General features: G+C 48.1%; 1 protein-coding gene across 1 annotated transcript in view; it reads left to right on the top strand.

Annotated features, from left to right (window-relative positions):
• Positions 1–18,006, top strand: part of LOC128897393 (armadillo-like helical domain-containing protein 3) — a 42,345-nt gene extending 24,339 nt beyond the window's left edge. Inside the window, exons 2-3 of the mRNA XM_054163934.1 lie at positions 9,102–9,218; positions 16,615–18,006. Coding sequence (XP_054019909.1) covers positions 9,102–9,218; positions 16,615–16,707 — 210 coding nt within the window. The 3' untranslated portion in view covers positions 16,708–18,006. The remainder of the gene's footprint in view (positions 1–9,101; positions 9,219–16,614) is intronic.
• The last annotated feature ends 3,109 nt before the right edge of the window (positions 18,007–21,115 follow it).

Here is a 21,115-nt window from a genome sequence, read left to right as displayed (position 1 = left end):
AAGCTGCTGAGGGGTTTGGAGCACAAGCCCTAAGAGGAGAGGCTGAGGGAGCTGGGGTTGCTTAGCCTGGAGAAGAGGAGGTTCAGGGGAGACCTTACTGCTCTCTACAACTACCTGAAGGGAGGTTGTAGCCAGGAGGGAGCTGGTCTCTTCTCCCAGGCAACCAGCACCAGAACAAGAGGGGACAGTCTCAAGCTGCACCAAGGGAGGTTTAGGCTGGATGTTAGGAAGAAGTTGTTCACAGAAAGAGTGATTGGCCATTGGAGTGGGCTGCCTGGGGAGGTGGTGGAGTCACCATCACTGGAGGTGTTTAGGAAGAGACTGAATAGGGTGCTTGGTGCCATGGTTTAGTTGATTAGATGGTGTTGGGTGATAGGCTGGACTTAATGATCTCAAAGGTCTTTTCCAACCTGGTCTATGCTGTGCTATGCTATGCTATGCCATGCCATGCTATGCTATGCTATTGTATGTGTGTGGCTGGTTGTTTCTTGCTATTTGTCTTTGTCATTCTTTGCAGCCTTTCAGCTTCAGAAATTAAGTGTTGACTCTTGTGAAGGCCTGTCCCATGTGAGCTTGGAATGGGCATCACATTGAGCTTTTGGATGGAGTTGGTAACAGTTTGGACTTCAGGGTGTTTCTGAAAGCTGTGTGATTTCCAGAGCACTTGCATCAGTGAGTCTTTTCCCACCATTAAAGAGAGGTGAATACTCTAGGGCTTCTAATGGATTGTGGGTTTAAAGCATTTCTGGAATGGATAAATCTCATCCCAAAACAGGGCACCATATCTGCCAGCAGAGTTCAGACAACGACAGTCATCCTCCGAGTGAGCTTCTGAATTACTTCTCTTTAAAAGAGGCACCTGTGGGCACAGGAGAAAGACTGTAACTAAACCCTCCTACTCCATGGATAGAAACTGTCAACTTTGGAGGCTTTTCCCTTTAAAAATCACAGATCTCTCTGAGCTACTGTATATCATCTGAGCTACTGTATATCATCTGAGCCCAACAGAATGACTCTGTGCTGTTAGGAGAAGGTGGTGTGAAACGTCCCTCTGTGATGTGGCTAAGTATAATAATAATAACAATCATCATATTTTATGTATGAACAAAACCTTTTACCTTGTGTAGAGAAGTGGCAAGGCCTGGATTTCAATAACCTTCCACTGCAAGTGTATAAAAGCAGCCCTTAGGAAGGATCTGGGATGTGGAGAGTTAGTTTTCCCTTGTGTTTGGTTGTATGCAGAGTTGTGCGGTGAACACAGAGGACTGCCAGAAGAGACTGTCAGGGACAAAAGGCTGACTGATGGGCAAAGGGTGTTTGCTTCTGGGCTCCTAGACACTGTGTATCCTGGCTAATACTCAGTGAGCTGAGCAAAGGAAGATAATAGGCAAAGCCAGAGTGTCTGAGTAACCCAGTGGGAACTGTGTGCAAGGGGTCCCTGCACCCACCTTAGCAGTGGGAAGCAGGGTGAGGCACCTTCACTTCTGGGCTCACTCATCTTGCTGCATGCTGCTCAGCTTTCTCCATCTATCCAGCTCCAGATACTGAGCAAGAGGCACTCATGACTCCCCTCAGCTTTTGTTTCTCCACAGTCAGGAACTGGAGCATGTATTTGTGGCCCTGTGCCATACTGGGACTCACAGGCAGCTGCGCTCACCTCTGCAGGCATTTCTTCCCCCTGTGATTTGAACAGATTGCTTGGGTCTTACTGTCCAGCATTGCTGATGCATCTGCATCACTGCAGTCCTGTTTTCATACTTCAGAGGAGAAATTTGCCCTTGGTTATTGTCACTTAATCTTTTGGGGTAACAGCTTTTTACTGTTGGAAAAATGTGTCCCTACTTGGTGCTGCATCCTATTCTGAGAGTGACAGTTGTGTGAGTTGGTGGGGGCTGTCTTACAGACTTAGTCTGAGCAGCCTTATGCTCTCAGCCCACAGCAGGAGAGGGCCATAGGTCCTTCACTTGCATGTAGTACAAACAGCAGCTGCTTGATGCAGGAAAACTGGGACACTGGAGCAGGAATGACAAAGTGCTGCATATCTTGCACATACGGAGCATGATTACATTTGAGTTTCAAGCCCAAAGTATTGTCTTTCCCACCTTGTACACCAGACTCACTCTGCATCCTCTGGATCCATAGAAGGGTACTGTATGCACAGTATGTCTTTGGAGTCTGAGTTATTAGATTGTCATAGCAACATCATCCTCCTCTTCCTCTTAGCATTCACGAACATGGAGTTAATAGTCATGACTTCATCATTTTGAGGATGAGGGATGATGCTGAAGCATCAGCTCCAGGCTAGCTGCAAAGGTGTGTTGGGTCAGGCAAAAGCTCTTGTCCTAGGGTGGGTGCTTTTCTTGAAGCCAGCATGAATGGCTTCCAGCACATGTGTGTAGCACTGGCACTCTAGTGGATCCTTCCTTTGGACTCGGCTCCTGCAGCCTGCAAAGGAGGAGAAGGAGCTGAGTGCAGAGGGGATCTGGGCAGAGTTTGTTGGGAAATGTGGCAGCTGTGTGTGGGGGTTCTTTTATTTAACTTGTAATTATTTAGTTATGTGCTTTGTCTGTGGCACTTCTGGTGATTAATTCTAGCAGAGACTCCAGCCTGCATCAGCAACTTGAAGTTGCTCTATAAAAAGCGTGATGCCATTTGAGGGGAAAAAAATCCAGACAACAGAACCCAAAACATTTTCCCTATTAATTAGAAGATACCATTGTAAAATGTGGGTCAGTTATTTGGCAGTGGAGAGGCAATAGCCCTTTCATAGTCCAGGTGGCAGCAGCCTTTTCATTTCAATCAGCAGTGTTGCTATTCAGTTGAATTCACCAGGAGAAACACTCTGGGACTGTATCAGTTGCATTTAGAGATTAGTGAGGGAGAATAAGGGGAAGATTTGAACTAAACCTGGAGCAAACAAGCCAGTTTGAAGACTCCAATGTTAAATGCACATCAGGTTTCTGTTAGAAAAGGGAAAGCTTCCTACAGCCTCAGCTCCCCTTTGAGCTGAGGGGACAGACTGCTGGGTTTGCTCCTGGTATCTTGGGCTTTGCTGAGGTTTCAGGGGTGAAGTTGCTGTAATTTCCTCAGTACACAGTCAGTGCCAGGCACTCTGCATCCTTCATAAAGAGGACAAAAGGCATATTTGTCTGTCTTCATCTGCCCTTGGCCCTTATGCTGGGTCTGTGCAGTAGCACTGGCCATGGGTTGTCATTACATACACCATAGACTGGCTGCTGCAGCATGGGACAGCTAGGCCAGAAGTGCCCAGCTTTTCAGCCCTGGGGGGGGGCTTGCAAGGCCTCATCTGGAGAGCTTTCTCCCACCACACCCTTGTGAGTGACATACAGTTGGTGTGGGAATTAAATGCATTTTAACCTAGGGGTTGCTAGGGTTGGGGGGGTTTGGCCTTTTGATTGATCATTCAGTCAATTCTTTTCCAACTGCTTCTGTGTCCTGGTAGGCAATGATTGTCTCATGGGTGTGGAGATGCTTTAGCAAGGTCCAGGTGGTGCTGACTGATTTGTGTTCCTGTCCTTTCCTCTGCTGATTAAAAAAAACCAAAACAGCTTAGAGACCTTGCTTCTTGCTTCTGCTTTTCCTTTCTTTTTTGATCATTACCCATGCATGTTTCTAAGAACCTACCTACTAGCAGGTCCTTTTCTGGGTGGTGTAAATTGGTGCCACTCTCTAATTTTAAGTTCTAATAAGGCTGTGACTGCAGTTGCAGGTGATGAAAGATTCTCCAAGTTCAGAAGTTACTAAGCAATGAAGCCTACCATGTCTGCCAGAAAGATGGCCTCTGTTCTGTGTGTTGCCCATTAGATTGCATTGCTAGGGTAGATTCATCTCTGCCTTTGCTGTTAATGATGGTTGTGTTCTGCTGGGCAGGATGGGGACTGGGGGCTGCTGCATGTAATTCCCTTGTTTCCCCAGGACATGCTCCTCAAGAAGGTCTGGTCTCTCCTCAGGGAGTGCAGCAATTCAGTCAGCAAGGAAGAAGGCTGTCTAGAGAGTGGCACAGCAAAGCATGGGCTGGCTTGAATGTGGAAAATTTGGGGGTGGGGCAGTTGTTTGGAAGGAACCAGTTTCGGAGCTTGTGTCCACAAGAATCCATTGACCTTCTGGAGGTTGTCCATCTGGTTTGCAAGGGAGTGATGAGCTACTGGATACAGCAAACTAAGGAGCCCAAAACTTTGAAACAATCTTGTTCCTTTGGGTGCAGTAGCATGGCACAGGTGAAATGCTGTGGAGAGCTGAGCCCCTCTGTTGGAAGCCAGAGCCACCCCCCCCAGTATGTTACAGAATACAGAATGAACCAGGTTGGAAAAGACCTTTGAAATCATCAAGTCCAACCTATCACCCAACACCATCTAATCAACTAAACCATGGCACTAAGTGCCTCATCCAGTCTCTTTTTAAACACTTCCAGTGATGGTCACTCCACCACCTCCCTGGGCAGCCCATTCCAATGGTCAGTCACCCCTTCTGTGAAGAAAGTTGTAGAGGGCAATAAGGTCTCCCCTGAGTTTCCTCTTCTCCAGCCTAAACAACCCCAGCTCCCTCAGCCTCTCCTCATAGGGCTTGTGCTCGAGACCTCTCACCAGCTTTGTTGTCCTTCTCTGGACACATTCAAGTGTCTCAATGTCCTTCTTAAACTGAGGGGCCCAGAACTGGACACAGCACTCAAGGTGTGGCCTAACCAGTGCTGAGTCCAGGGGCAGAATGACTTCCCCATTCCTGCTGGCCACACTATTCCTGATACAGACCATTACCTCTGCTTGTAGGTTGTGGGTGTTACTGGGGAAGGAGGATTATGGGGCAGAGGCAGTTGTGGCTACAGGAGGAAGCTGAAGCCTGAGTGCCACAGAAAGCACTTGCTATTCAGAGCAGCTCCTGAAGCGTCGGTCTGGGAACACGTACGAAGGGACCTGCATTGCTAACGCTTCTCTGGAACTTTTGCAAAGCAGTCACTGAGAGAATGGTGGGGCAGGGGGTTAATTGGATAGCAAATTATCTTTAAATTACAGTGATGGAGCTCCACTGACTTCTGGTTTGTTGCAGTGGAGTGAATGAGCGAATGTAGCCTCAAGGGCTGTTACAGGTAACTGCAGGAAAGGAATTCAGCAGACTTCACTTTTCTTGTATTGACCATGTCCAAGTTGCTCACTTCTGTCACGCTGCTTTTTTTAAGACTCTGATTCCCCCTAAGGTAACCTACCAAAAAAAAGAGAGAAAGATTTAGGTTGTGACTGCTCTTCACTTGATTTTTTTTTTTCCCCCCACTGTAAAGCTCCAGTGAAGTGGTTTCTGAAAAACCAGTTTGCCCTGCATGATTGTCCTTGCCCTCTGAGAAGTGTCACATCAAGCTCTTTGGAGATCAGCTGTAGCCCACTGTGCCTGGCACTGGAAGTGGTGTTCTTCCAGGTGCTTGGGAGGTTTTGAAAACTGAAAGACCTATTTAAAAATGGTGTGGAAAAGTTCAGCTAAAACTCTCCTCCTTGAAGTCATTCATACCTCACCATCTTGGCAGCGATGTTTTCTAGTCTGCCATAGGGACTTCCAGGAAGACCAGGCTGGACAAGACCTTGAAGGAGAAATGCTTTAATCTCAAAATTCAGTTCCTCTGACAGAAGGGTGCAGATAAAGACCTCATGTGTTTAACTCAAAAGGGCATTCTTCCTGCACTAGTTTTCCTGGACAAAAGTCCAAGCAGTGTGGAGGAAGGACAAAGGATGCTAACACATCCTTCTCTGGAGACATTCAAAACCCACCTGGACACGTTCGTGTGTGACCTACTCTCGGTGATCCTGCTCTGGCAGGGGGTTGGGCTTGGATGATCTTTCAAGGTCTGTTCCAGCCCCTAACGTTCTGTGATTAACACATAATCTTCTGTTACACAGAGGATGCAGGGTTTTGTCATCTGTGCATTTCAAACGTTCATGTGCGATGCTCTTAATACCTTCTGCTGCTCTTTAACCTCTTCTCTGTCTAGCAGCTACATCTTAAAGAGCAGATGAAATCATCTCAAGGATTGCAGGTCCTAATCTCAGTAACAGTTTCTCTCCATTGTGAGGTATGAAGTGAAATGATCTGTGAGTGGGTTTATCTCGGATCCCACATAGCATTTTTCCTCTCAGCAGCAGCAAGAAAGGGAAATTATCAGACAGTGAGGAGAAGCTGTTTATTTTAAACTTACCCTTTCTTTTTAAGTTCTGTTTCATAATTAAAGGATCTAAGGAGTGGGAGCCAATGAAAATGTGTAGCTAAAGGGATAAGCTCATCTCAAGTTCAGTGCAGAGATTCCATGAAGCAGTGGGTTACACAGCAGAGACTTTGGGGCTTGCTCATTATCTGTTCTTCTCCTAGAGTACCGGAGTTCTTAGCTGCCTTTCAAAGGTGGCATGGGAGGGCTGATTTAAAGGGTACTGATTACAGAGCTCACTGCTGCCCTTGGAGTTTACTGCTCCTACCATGTTTTGAGGATGCTTCTGTTGGGCATTTGAAGAGCTGTCTACTCATAGCTAGCAAGGAGGAATCCTCATTTGTCATGGGCAAGCATGTACATCCATTGTCTGGGGACACCCATGTAACACTGTGCATGGCTGTGTGTATGAGGGCACAGGGGAGTGAAGAGGAGCCCTAGGGAGGCTTCTGGGGCAGTGGGGTAGCCCTGGGTAAAATGCCCCCACTCTGAGTTACTGCTGGAGAAGCCTGTTCTACTCCTCACCTTTCAAAAAACATTTCTCCCCTGCAGCTTACTCATTTTGGTCAACTTGGCTTCCTCAGACTGACAGGAAGATAGTTCTGTGATTTGTACAAGCTGATAGATTCTTTGTTGCTCAGAAGAAGGTGCATTATACTACTCCCCATCCCTAGGGGATAGTTGCATCCTAGAGTAAATAATTTCTGTGGCCAGGAGGCTTTCTTTCATCATTGCTCTTGGCTCTGTGATACTTCTTGCAGCTCCTGCAAACAGGAACAAGGCCAGGCTGAGTTTGGCAATGGCTGTCATTGCAGGGGGGTCTTCTCTGCCGGTGAAGCTGACAAACAGCATTAGCAAATGAGTGCTGGAGAGGAGGCTGCATTCTCTTGCAACAGCAGGACACTGACAGGCTGTTCTTAAATAATGTTGCAGAATACTGATTCCTACCCCTGGCTTGCCTCTGCAATGCTGGAGGACAGCTGAGCTGCCAGGAGACTCTGCTGTGTAACCATCTCACTTGGGAACTACTTTGGGACCTATTTTTACACTCAGTCCTCATTTGGATGATGCCCTGTGGCTTCTGTCACCTCAGGTCTTAACCTGCTTCTCAGTGGGGTTTTTTTTTTGAGTGTCTCTGTGCACCACTGCCAAATGTAAAGTTTGGGAGAAACAAGGTTTTGTAGGAGCTCTAAGCAAGTGTAGGTTTCTTTAAAGGATGTAAGGACTTCATTCAGTCCTGTACATGAAGGAGCTGTTGGCTCCCTAAAAGGATAATCAAGGGTAGTGTTTGTGCTGTTGGGAGGACAAGAGGAGAAGTAGAAGGGTTCCTTAGTGTTCTGGTCACTGCTATCTTAAATCCTCTGCAATACTTTTCACAGGGTCTTTCTGAGTTATGATGCCCTGGGCCAGAGCCCTTTTCCTTTGCACCTTACAGAATGTAGTGCCCTTGGTTAGGATCTTTCATGATCAGAGGTTCATATACTGCAATCTTTAGACGTTGATATTCTATGTACCAATCAGATTAAATAGTATCTGCCTAAGCAGGAAGTTCATGTGTTGGTAAGAGAACTGTTTCCAGCATATGTTTTGCCCAGGAGCACTGAGCTATATGGTTCCTGGTAGGAAGATTATCATTGCTTAGCATCTCGCAAATGCTTTGAGGACTGTCTGTGTCCATGCAATGTTTGAAGCTAAAAAGCATTGTGGGAGTCCTTCTTGGTGTTCCCTAGCTAGGCAAATTAATAGTTGCATAGAACAGAGATGTGTAACTAAGAATTTGCAAGTATTGCCCAGTGCTGGGAGCAGAACAAGGCAGTAATGTAAGCTGGAGTGCTTTGGTTGCAGTGAAGGCAGGTAATACAATACCTCCTGATCAGGAAGACCTGGATTTGTGTCTCCATCTGCTTCCCAAACTAGAGTCTGTACCAGAGCTGGTCTTCTCCTAGTGCATATTAGAAGCTTGCTTCTGTCTGGAGAGCAGTGCAGTGCTCTGTATGGAAGCTGAGCTGAGCAGCTGTAGAAGGTGGTGGTTTAGCAGGTTGTGAATAGTGTTTTGATAGCCAGGAGGTAGGTCTGCTGCCAAAACTAGCATTGGAAAGGCCATGGAGTCAGACTAACCTGTGTTTGCATAGTGCCTGCTGTGTTACATGTGGGTGTACACATGGCAATTAGCTGCTTAATTTAATGAGATCATGTCTGCTTCTCCTGCTGCTATCACAGACTCACAGAAACATTCAGGTTGGAAAAGACTCTCAGGATCACCAAGTCCAACCAATAACCCTACTCTGCAAAGTTCACCCCTAAACCATATCCTCAGGCACCACATCCAAACAACCCTTAAAGACATCCAGGGTTGGTGACTCAACCACCTCCCTGGGCAGCACATTCCAATGCCTGACCACTCTTTTTTTCACTCTTGCTGTGAAAAAAATTTTCCTAATGTTCAGTCTAAACCTACCCAGTTATAGCTTGAGGCCATTCCCTCTTGTTCTATCACTAATCACCTGTGGGAAGAGACCAGCACCAGCCTCTCTACAACGTTCTTTCAGGTAGTTGTAGAGAGCAATGAGGTCTCCCCTCAGCCTCCTCTTTTCCAAACTAAACAGTCTGAGCTCCTTCAGTTGCTCTTCATAAGATTTACTCTCCAGTCACAGATATTGGCTCATCACTGCTCTTATGAAGAGAGAAATCCTGCAGATTTGAATCCTGTTCCTCACTGGCATTAGGAGACTTCTGAGGCCACCTCTGTGTTATTAGCCATGAGCCAAATATCAGCTGCTAAAGCCATGAGGGTTGCAAAAACAAGTGCCAGAGCTGTGGTCTACGTCAAGCTTGCTGCTCCCTGCTGAGCCATGTGGATGCTGACTCCTGTGCTGTATTTGGCTGTCTGTGGCAGGTTCTGGAAGTGGTGCGGTCCAACTATGACACGCTGACCTTGAAGCTGCAGGACGGGCTGGACCAGTACGAGCGCTACTCGGAGCAGCATAAAGAGGCTGCCTTCTTCAAAGAGCTGGTAAGCTGCCTTGGTTCTGCAGAATCAACCACCCTTTACTAGAGCCTGTGCTTACAGCCTGGGCAGTGCACTTGGGGGTACAGCAGAGCAGCTGTGCTACTCCACTGGGCTGCCTCCGAAGACGAGGCAGGAATAGGATCTGAACAGACGCTGCATGTCTCAGCAGATCTGAAAGCCCTCTGGAGCTCCCTTCCCAGAAATACATGGCTGGGAAGAGGAACCACTAGACTGCTCAGACCAGCAGCTGAACAGTCCATCTCTCTCTCTTCTGCCATGGAGATCCACTGAGCTTTGTGGTGGCAAATTTGCCCGGTGCTGCCGCTTTGGGTTTAGCACACAGAGGGACTCAGCCTTTTTGCTGCTGTTAAAGGGACCACCAAGTGTGGGACTGAGCAGAACATGTGGCGCCGCTGGTACCTGTGCCTGCTCATTGCTTTCCTCCATCATTCACAAAATAGGGTTCCCAAGCAAAGAAAGCAAAAGCATTCTCCTGAAATGGCTCCTTCTGTCAGAGGAGAAGACTCACAAAAACAATATAGCAAAGACAAAAGTGAGTCCAAATAATTTGGGTTGGTGTATATATTCTTCAGCAAACCAGCTTGCTCACCCTGCTCCAGGGAGTCCCAGGGGAACATTTTCTTGCCTGACATCCACATCACCAAAGAAGGAATGTTGTAGTTGCTGCTATCTGAGAGGAGCCTGGCTTTCTTCACTTTTGAATCATTACAGCAAAAGGGAGAGATCTCTACCTCTGTCAGCTTCCTCCACCAGTTTGAGAGCTGATTCTCTCTCCCAGCTCTGTCCTTGCTGATTGATGAGTAATTGGTGCCTGCCCACTCCGTCACGAGCCTGCACGAGTTTGGGAATGTTATGCCTCCCTCTGTCTACTCTGCTCCAGAGCAGGCACACATGAATGGATTTGCTGTCTTCTGCAGAATACTTTTTAATGGGAGTTTTTGGTCATTCCCTCCCTGATGTTGAGTAGCATACCAGCAAAGCAATCACTTTCATGCAATTTTTCTGTGTTCTTTTTTTTGCCCGTTTTTGTCTCTCTGCCCTGCTGTTGGATACCATATCTGGAATGCATGTGAAGAAATCTGGCCATAGCCTTCCTGTGACACAGGCTTCTCCTTTTGCTGTACCCTGAAAATAAGTCACACTCATATTTCTGTTTTCATCTGTTCTGTCCCAAGGGCTCCTGCCTGCCTCAGCCAGCATCTCCTTCCCCAGCCTCTTGGCCACATAACTGCTCAGCTTCCTGCGTGCCCCACTTTCCACTTGGCCTGGCAGAAACTCAGGCTGATCATGCCAATTGATCAAAATGACATTCTCAGTCCTGAGATCATCACAGCTACAAAAGACTTCAGCTCAAATAATTTGTAGCCTGATTTATTACTATTATTATTATTAGTAGTAGTAGTATTTATAAAATCCCAATTTTGCATCATTATCTGTTTAGCATAACCAGTCCTTCCTCAACTCCCTTCTGAAGACTGCCTGTCCATGTACCCCTGGGTCCCTCTTCTCAAAAGCATATGAAAGCCTGAATAATTACTGTCTAAATGTGCTGATTTGACCCAGTTGTGAATCTGTGTAATCCACATTTCTCTAGATGCCCTGAGAATTGGGACCCTATTAAATGTTCTTTACTCACAGCTACAGAAAATCCCCTGCTTTCCATTAAGCCATTCCCTCAACACAGCAGGAAGTCAACCTGATATGTCATGATTTGTCTTCAGCAAACCCAGCTGGATTCCCATCCTCCACACGTGGTTTTTTTTCCCCCTAGGTGCACAGTATCTGATGGCTTCATTAATTGTTCCAAAAGGCCTTAATCTGCCCTGTCTTCCCCATGTCCTCTTCTGCCTTGGTTTCCTTCTTGTGAGGCTTTATTCTGGCCTCTGTTCCTGTTCTGCTGTTGGGTAGTATCCCCCTCCCCAGTGGGTTGTGTTTAACTGCTGAGGTTTGCAGGATTTCATGGAGGCAGCAGAGTGAAGTTGCTGCAGTTCTCTTCGTGGGCTCTGCCAAAGGAGCAGGGGCTGATGGTGAGCTACAGGTTTCTAGTATGGTTTCCAAACTCATGCTGGTCCCATCAGGCCTCCTTGGACAGCATCTGTTTACAAATAATTATTTCCAGATTCTGCTGTTTTTTCTTGCCTCTATCTGTGGGATTGCATTAAAGCAAATCTTTCTTGGTGGGGAATGACATGCAGGAGCCATTTTCTTTCTCAGCTGCCTTTTCATCTCTCTGTGCTCCCATTAAGTGGGTGAGCAGGAACTTCCCTGAGCCATTCTCTTGGCTCCTTTATGCTTAGAAATCTTGTTCTCACTCCTTTGACGTGCTTTGCTAATGCACTGCTTCACTTCTCTGCCTTTGCCTCAGTGCTACTCTTTCTTGTTAATCCCAAAGAAAAATTGTCTTTCTTCTCCCAGTCCCCTTTCAAAGAAGCTTTCAAAGGCCTGCCACACTGCAGCCACATTGTGGTAGAAGGTGATGTGCAGTGTGTTATCAGCTGGGTTTTCTGGCCTGTTGTGCTGCCTTTGAGGGGCTAAAGGAAGGAAGTTAGGAAGTTTTTTACCACTTTTTATTTCTTTTCCTTTGAACCCTTAGGGATGTCATTTGGGATCTCTGCTGCTTTGATAGAATGAGTGGTTGGATGTGAGCTTTTGGACCCTTTCATTGCAGTTGGAGGAATGTGTGAAAAGAGACTCAGCATCTTTCCAAGCGTTCACTGTCTTTGTAGTTGAATAGCTTTCAGCAGAGTCTCAAAATAGTCTGATGAGGGATTGATTTCTGCAGGGGAAATTACACTAATTTGACTTCTAATTAGATGTAGTAGTCAGTGTAAACCTTCCTCCCATTGTACAGATTTCTGAAGAGCTGCTTCTTGATTGGAAACAGGTTTAATTGATGGGGCTTGCTGCAAAGTAGGAGTGTCTGTATAGTGTTGCACATGTCTGGCTGTAATGACATAAAACTTAGAACTGAATGTTTTCCTCACGTGCTGAATGCCATCCACTCTTTCATTTGCTCATTGTTCTCCAGGTGATGTCAGCATTTCTTGCATTTCCCATTTCTTCAGAGTCTGTAGGTTAAATGGGATCCAATCTGCTGAGAAGGAGGAAACAATTTTAAAAGCATCTCTGGCCCTAGTGTGCTCCATACAGAAGCAAGAGAGGATACTTGCTTTGCTTTACACCTGCTTGACCAATGAAGGTTACAGCTCTCAGCTCACTTCCTGAGGCTGGTTCTGGTCCCTTATATAAGTGATTCTGCAGAGGTCTGGTACTTCCAGGCTAGCAGCTGGTTTTGGGCTGGCTGCTGCACCACAAGCTAGGAGGAGTCCTGGTGTGTAGCCTTGTGGATGGAGCAGCTCGGACAGATTGCAGGAAGCTTCAGAAGTTATCCTTGTTACAGGCTGACACTTCCCTGAGTCTGTGTCTAGTTTTCCAACCCAGAAAAGGGAGATGAGCACTGACTCCATGTGCTGAGCCCTGGTGCTAGGGATAATTTGGTTTAACTCTGATTTAAACTGTTCTTACTTTTTAAGATGGTTGGCTCAGAGCTGCCTGCTTTCTCACAGCAGAAGAAATGCTGGGCAGAGGTTTTGTGGTGGGTTGAAGTTTTCCCCCAGCATTAACTTTGCCAGACCAACTCAGTTAGAAGCAACTGAAGCTGTATTTACAAGCAAGAACTACACTCTACAATGGAATGCAATGAATATGTACAAGATACACAGTATTTACAATATTATACAGATTCAGTATTCAGTATCACCAAGGTTGGAAGAGACCTCAAAGATCATCGAGTCCAACCTGTCACCACAGACCCCATGACTAGAGTAGGGAGGACAATAGTGCCCACTGCAGGCTTGAACTCACAAGCTTCCCATTAAGGGTCTTATGTGCTACCAACTGAGCCGTCTGTCAGAGCAATATTTGCAATTAACAAACAACACAAAAAGCCCCCTGGTCAGAGACCAGGGAAGCCCTTCCACTGTCGTCCCCCAGCCTTCCCCTGTCCCACAAGAGAGAGAGAAGCAGAGAGAAAGCAGTGGGTTAGACTTAACTAAACAATTTCAGCCAAGGCCAGCCAACAAAGGCCAATGGCATCCTGGCCTGTATCAGGAACAGTGTGGCCAGCAGGAGCAGGGAAATCATTCTGCCCCTGTACTCAGCACTGATTAGGCCACACCTTGAGTCCTGTGTCCAGTTCTGGGCCCCTCAGTTTAGGAAAGATGTTGACTTGCTGGAACGTGTTCAGAGAAGGGCAACAAAGCTGGTGAGGGGTTTGGGGCACAAGCCCTATGAGGAGAGGCTGAGGGAGCTGGGGTTGCTTAGCCTGCAGAAGAGGAGGCTCAAGGGAGACCTTGTTGCTCTCTACAACTACCTGAAGGGAGGTTGTAGCCAGGTGGGGGTTGGTCTCTTCTCCCAGGCAACCAGCACCAGAACAAGAGGACACAGTCTCAAGCTGCACCAGGGGAGGTTTAGGCTGGATGTTAGGAAGAAGTTCTTCACAGGAAGAGTGATTGGCCATTAGAATGTACTGCCTGGGGAGGTGGTGGAGTCACCATCATTGGAGGTGTTTAGGAAGAGACTGGATGGGGTGCTTGTTGCCATGGTTTAGTTGATTAGATAGTGTTGGGTGATAGGTTGGACTCGATGATCTCAAAGGTCTTTTCCAACCTGGCCTGGTCCATTCTGTTCCATTCCATTCCATTCCATTCCATTCCATTCCATTCCATTCCATTCCATTCCATTCCAACAAGCAAGTTAATCTCTCCCAAGCAAAGCAAAACCATCAGAGATCAGGAAAGAGGAAGGAATTGTTTAGGTACAGCCCATCTTATTCTAGATATTTATCCAATGAATTTGTTGAGGATAACCTTTTGTTTTCTTTTTTTTACAGCCAATAGTGATTTATTTACATTTTTCTACTTTTCTGCTCTAAATCTGTAACTAAATTTTAAAGGCATAGCCTAAACCCACCACAGGTTTGTAAAGTGTGGGAATCATCTTGTGTGTTGTTACCACACCCACTCCTCTCCCCAGCTTGTGTTAGAGCAGAGGTAAGTCCATCTAGACTGCTCTTGACCAAAGTTTGTGTCTAAGCTCCTCTTTAAACCTAAAGCTGTCCTTAAGTGAAAACAGCTCCACACTGGCCCCAGGTGATCTGCTCTGCTGCTTCATAACCCATATGGGTAAAAGTATTTCCCTTTTTTCCAGTGCAAATCTTCTTTGTCTTAGATTAAGCAAAGTATTTCTTGCCCCATCCCTGGGGAACCAGAGCAATATTGCTCACTGTTCTCTTTCTGACCTCATTTTACATATTGGAGAGTGTTTGCACTACTCCTGCTAAACTGTCTCCTTGCAAGCTGAACAGTCTTGCTTTCTTGTGCTCTACCCCATAGCTGCAATTTCTCCTAAGATCAGTGTCCTCATCAAATGCCACTCCAGTCTGCCTTTCTGAGAGTCTCCCTTTTCCTCTTGTAGAGGCTGCTACCACATCCTTCTTGGAGAGCTTGGTGTATTGGGCATCTCCTACTGCTGGTGCCTGGCCCCTCGCAGCAGCAGCTGAGACCAGGAGCTCATTTCTGCTCATACTTTCTGTTGCTTCTCGTAAGGGCCAGGATGCTGGCTTACACAGCACGTAGCATCTGCCCCTTTTCTGCAGGCAGTCCCATTCTCCAGGGCAGAGGAATCTCCTCATCTGTTTAGCCATGTGGTTCTCCTCTTGTCACAACTAACTGGATCACTGAGCTGAGGAGCACTTAGCATGATTGAGACCAAATCCTGTCAGTGGGGCTCCTGTCTCCTGGCAGGGAGACAGCCCAATGCAAACCAGTGTTCCGGACACCACTTGCAGTGGTGTTTAACACAGGCTATAACCTGTGGTTGTCTTATAGACACGACCCCAAACTATTTCAGCCCCAGTGGGGGGTCACTGGGCTTTATTGCACAGCTCTCCCTATTAACCTTCCATGTTTTGATTTGCTTCCCACTCTCACACATTTTGCATTTCTGGGAGCTTTCTGCCTTGCTTTTATTTCTCACCAGGGCAGTGAGTGAAACTCTCAGCAGTATGAACTTTCCCTTCCAGCCCCCAGTGTTGGATTCCTTATTTTGCTTCTATATCTTTTCCTTCCCCCCCCTGCCCCAAGTGCTTTTAAAAAAGCACAGAACACTAACCAGGTCAGCAACAACCTTATTATCACAGGCTCCAAGTCTCTGGGAACTGTAATCCTGTTGTTTGGATAAGCTTGTGTCAGTTTTGCTTTCTCTCACTGCTGCACAGTCACTGACAACAGATCATGTTTGACTTTGTTTTTTGGTTGCTGAGTGCAGCTGAGGCTGAGCCCAGTCTGAGGCCTCTCTGCTTGGCCAACCAGTCTGCAGGCATGCAGCAGGGAGGGAAGCTGCTGTGCACCAGGGCTGCCCAGCTCCTCCTCACAGACTCTGCAAGTGACCAGAAGTCCAGGAACTGTTGAGGAAAAAAGGTGTCTGTTCTTCCAGTGAGCCAGCTTCAAGTGTGAGGCACTTGGCACAGACTGCAAACAGCTGGCTGTGAACCCATGTTTTTCTGCCAGCTTGGGTGATAATTTGTGTTCACAGCACAGCAGCATGGCTCCTGTCCTTTCCTTGACTCCTTGTCATTGGCTCTGCAGGTTCTGGAGCAGGGCAGAGGCTGTGGCACTGCATTCATCCAAGAGAATGCTGGCTGGTGTTCTAGTGAGAACTGGTAGAAAGTGCTCTTTCAGCTTGCAGCCTGGAAGTGCTCCCTGCTCTGATCACTTTGCCCCAGAACAGGAAACATATCGTAGTTCATGCATCCACACAGAGCATCCTCTCCCATCCCTCTTTCATTTGGAACTGACTGTTTAGAAGGGCTTGTAGCAATGGGATGAGGGCAATGGTTTGAAATTGGATCAGGGTAGATTTGGGCTGGACATAAGGTGGAAGTTCTTTACAATGAAACACTGGAACAGGTCGCCCAGAGAGACAGTTAAGGCCTTATCCCTGGAGACACTCAGGGTCAAACTTGATGGGGCCCTGAGCAACCTGATCTAGTTGAAGATGTTCCTGCTTGCTGCAGCGGGGTGGACAAGATGACCTTTAAAGGTCCCTTCCAACTCGATGCATTCTGTGATTCTGTGACTCTCCTTGCTGGCATGTCACTACAGCCAATTCCTGCTGTTCCAGGAGCCAGAGAATCCTCAGGTATACCTTGCTAAGCTGGAGTCTCAATGAGAGCTGGCAGCAGTGAGTTCTCTGGGGCCATAGCAGCGTGCCAGAGGGTTTCCTGCTGAACTTGGAGGTCAGCAGCATCAAAGCTGACATGCTTACAGGGAGCCAGGAAGGGTCACTTGGCTAAAATGTCTTGTTTTGCCTCTGCCAGGTGCGGTCCATCAGCATCAACGTGAGGAAGAACCTCGCTTTCAACACCCTGAGCCAGGAGCTGCTGCTGAAGGAGTTCTCTACAATCTCTTGAAGCTGGGCCACAGCCTCTGCGCAGGGCTGAGCAGAGACGGGGCCTGCCGGGGCAGGGACACCACAGAGCTGCAGCCTTCCCCTGCAGGAGGGACTGTGTTTCTTGCAGGGGAGAGCCTTGCTGTTGTGTGTTTGATCTGACAGGCATGTGTTTGAGCAGGGATGATTGGCACATTGAGGAGGAAGCTGTTTTGTGAGGTGTCATGGGGGTTGGCAGCCGTTCCTGTGACTTAGCAGTGGGAGATTCCCTCTGCAGCCCCAGAGAAGATGCACTGGAAACCTTTGCAGCAGAGCTGGGAAAAGCTCACAGCCAAAACAATAAAACTGGTCCAGCTGTGTGAGACAGTTCTGCACCGAGATCTCACATCTGCTCTGTGGGGGAAGCTGTGATCCCAGGGGAGGGCTGTTCTTTTCTGTCAGCCCAGATCAGCCTGCCCTCCTGCCGATGCAGGAACGGCTTTGGGGTATAAAACCTTTCCCCAAGGAGCATGCCCTGCTCACTGCTGGCTTCTCCTGTCAGAAGGTGTCACTGGAACCGCGGCCTCGGATTACTGGAGAAGAAGAAACTGTGTCACCAAGGCCGTGTGCTTACAGGGTTCTGTCTGAGCCACTATGCAAAACTATGGGGCATCAAACAGAGCACTTGGAACTGAAGACCAACTCTGCCTGGGGTCACTGTCGCTTCTGGTAGCCCAGCTCATCTCTGCTATTCCCAAGGCTGAGGGACATTTTTAGATGCTCCTTTTTCATGGGACAAATGACAAGCTGAGTCCCTCCCCACCACTCCCCTTACTGCCCACCAGAGACTGCATTGCGACAATCCTCCTCTTCCTCACAGGATCATCTGCCTTGCACCTGTTTGCAAGTGCCTGGTGACCTTCCTGAAGTAAGAAGTCCCTTTGTGTGTAGCACACAATTAAAACACAGGTGGAGAAATAGTTCACTTCACTTTCTCACTTGCTCTCCCCTCTTCACCAAGCGACTTGCAGCGCTGTAGCCTACTGAGAGCTTCTGTGGGGTAATTCTCTCAAATTAATTGGGGGTTAGTTTCAACCCATCACAGCTTCCTAAGGAGGAGCTCCAGGAGGATGTTCTGGGGCACAAGGAGACCTATCTGTTCCAGGAGCAGTGTTTCAAAGGTGCCCAGGTCAGAGGTGCTGCGTCAGGCTGCCCACTCAGGAATATGCACCATAAAGACCCCTTCCCTCTTCGTGCATTTTCAGCTCCCAGCATTGATGCTAACATCTGGCCTGACTTGGTGGACTGAAGCAGAGAAGTTATTTACATCCCAGATCCACTTTTTTTCTTCTCCTTTTTTTTTTTTTTCTTTTCTGTAGAAAACAGGTTTTTTGGGGGGGAAAAAAAAAAGTGCCTAGTTCTGCTCTTACCCCCTAGGTTAGAGTACTGTGAGTGATGTGAGTGTCCTGCTCATCTACTACCATTTTTAGACAAGGCTTATTCATGCTAATGTGATAATTGTGTTAATGATTCATCCTTACCTGCTATGAGCACAGGGAACTGAAAGCTGTGCCCTTGGCCACCCTCTGGGCACAGCACCTGATGAAGACCATACATTTTCCTTAGGAGCACTGGCTTCTCCCAGCAGAGGATACTTTGCTTCAGCATGGAATTGTCTGGCTTTTATCAGCTAAGCCAGGCTCTTGTTTGCTTTCTGCTGTGCAAATGTGTAGAAATGTGTACATGTCAGAGGGACAGCGTGTGGGAGAGCAAGCAGGCTCCACAGAACTTCTGCTTGAGAGCAGGCCAGGGCGTGTAGAAGGAGGCAGCTTCTCTGGTGAAGAGTAAGTGAAAATGCATCACAATGTTGTCCGTGTGCGTGAGGAGCCCTTGCTGGACGACCTCTCCTCCGAGGGGAAGGGCTTTCTTCTAAAGGGGGCTCGAGTTGCTTCCTGGAGCTGCAGCCCCAGCATCACTGCTGCTGTTGGAACATCAAGTCACCCAGCTGTCCACATGCCTCCTTTTCTCTGATCCTGCTTGGGCTGAGACTAGGCAGATACACTAAAGAGTGGGGGCTGAGTCTGCCTCGGCAGCCTTTGGGATTTTCAGCTCTTCCCTCTGGGCTCCCCTGTGGAGGGCCCTGCCTTCCCATGGCACTCCCTTGCTGGGATGAACTGAGAAGCCCAGGCTGCGACTGGAAGCTGCTCCTCAGCTCAGCCCCTCATGCACGACTGAGCTGAGGAGGACTGTGACACACGTCCTGCTGTCACACTGTTGCTGAACCAAGCACTGTAAATGGATGTACATACAAACCTAGAGCTCAATAAAGAGCAGAGCCCTGCCTGGCTGCTGTGCAGTGTTTGTCCTTAACAGAGAGGAGAGTGGGGTTGCTGTGGGGGTGGCCTTGTCTCCGTTTGGTGGCACGCTGGCTGCAGCAGGGCTGTAGCTTGCCCTTGATCTCTTCCTGCCTGTGCAGAGGAGGTTGTGGTACTGCTCTTTGATGCCTCCTCCTTGGTCCGGGCTGCAGGTACCAGCCAGAAGTCAGCAGCCCTCTGCTTCTTACATGCCCTCTGGCACTGCCAGTAAAGAAAACAAGAGCAAGGCAGGGAGCCTGTAAGTGAGGGATGCAGACATCTGCCTGTGCACGGTATGGTGCTCTTCTCTGCTGCTGTGGTGCCAGCAAACTCCTGCTCACACGTTCTGCTGCAGGTTTGACCATTTTGGTAAACACCCTACTACTACTACTTGTGTTTTGAGGCCAGCTTGAGCCGAGCAAAAAGTCCTTTAACTCCAAGATTCAGCCTCAGGACGTGGCTGATGGCCCCAGACTCTCCCCTATCTGATCTGAGCAGCTGAGTGTATTTTATATCTAATTCATAACTCAGTCTATTATTGGAAAACCTGCTCTTGATGCTTAGGGAATGTGTGGAGAAATCAGATTGCTGCCTTTAAATTAGGCAGCTGCTGCAGTGAGACAAATATTTTACAAAATAACGACCAGGTTCTGGAGGAGAAAAAATTGAGTTGGAGCTAAACTTTGGAGGGAGTTATTAAAAATTGATTTGTAAATGCCACTGTGATTTTTGGTATCATCTCTTCTTCCCCAGCTCCTGCAGGCCCCATTTTTCATGCAGACTCAAGCCAGAGGCAGCTCCTGAGGAGCTGAGTCTTCCCTGACAGGTTGCAAGTTGTCAGGGGAGGCACCGCGGCTTGGGCACAGGGTGCCAGTTGGAGGCCGGTGGGAAGAGCCTGTGGTGGTTGGGCTGCTCTTTGGAGGTGCCAGGAGTAGGTTAACACCAGACCCCTGAGTTTCATGTGTCTCATCCAGAGAGCAGGGTGCATCTTTGCCCACCTGCTCTGTTTGGTTTTCAGGTTTCTTCATCCACTTCCTTGTCATAGCTGTTAGCTGCTGAGGTCCTATCCATGTGGTGTGGGGGCTGTATCTCTATAGGACTGAGCCTCATGTGTGCATGTCTTGGTGCCCCTTTCTTCTTCCTGCCTGAAGAATTGCCTGCTCAGTTTGAGAAGGAGAGGGAACTGCTTGAAAGAGTCCAGCACAGAGCCACAAAAGTGATTAAGGGAGTGGAACATCTTCCTTATGAGGAGAGACTGAGGGAGCTGGGGCTCTTCATCTTAGAGAGGAGGAGACTGAGAGGTGACCTCATTAATGTCTGTAAGTATGTAAAGGGTGAGTGCCAAGAGGATGGAGCCAGGCTCTGCTAGGTGATGCCCAATGACAGGACAAGGGGCAGTGGGGGGAAGCTGAGGTATAGGAAGTTCCATGGAAACAGGAGGAGATTTTTTTTCGCTATGACAGGACACTGGAGCAGGCTGCCCAGGGGGGCTGTGGAGTCTCCCTCTCTGGAGATATTCAAGACCCCCTGGATGTGTTCCTGTGTGATCTGGTATAGGTGATCCTGCTCTGGCAGGGGGGTTGGACTGGATGATCTTTTGAGGTCCCTTCCAATCCCTAACATTCTGTGATTCCCCTGCTCTGGTGCCTGGTGAGTACTGGGAGGAGAAGCTTGCTGTCCTGGGAAGGGCTGTCTCCTAGACAGCACATGCACAGGGACTCAGCCCCAGTATGTTACATCTGCCGGCTCAGCATTCCCTCTTGGGGTGGAGCTGATGTCTCTGCTCCCCACCCAGTGCAGGGTGGGCAGAGGGAGATGCCATCACCCCTGCCAAATCATGACTGCTGCTGTGTGTGTTTGGGCCGGTGCATGGCCAGCAGGCTGCTGTAAGATTTACAGCTGGCTCTTGGCACTGGAAGGCAGCTCTCCATCTTGGTGTCAGCACTGATGCTTTGTGGAGATTTATTCTCATCTCCTGTTTTATGGGCTCTGTTTTCTTGTTTGGTACTTGCTGGGTTGAGCAGGGTTGTACTGCATGGAAGCTTTGTCCTCAGAGGTGATGGTTTGGGTGTTTTCAGCAGATGAGCCCTTGCAGTA

This window comes from Dryobates pubescens, chromosome 8 (assembly GCF_014839835.1).
Source record: "Dryobates pubescens isolate bDryPub1 chromosome 8, bDryPub1.pri, whole genome shotgun sequence".
NCBI classification, from domain to species: domain Eukaryota; kingdom Metazoa; phylum Chordata; class Aves; order Piciformes; family Picidae; genus Dryobates; species Dryobates pubescens.
The sequence above is the reverse complement of the archived record's forward strand: the minus strand, read 5'-3'. Positions and strand labels throughout refer to the sequence as shown.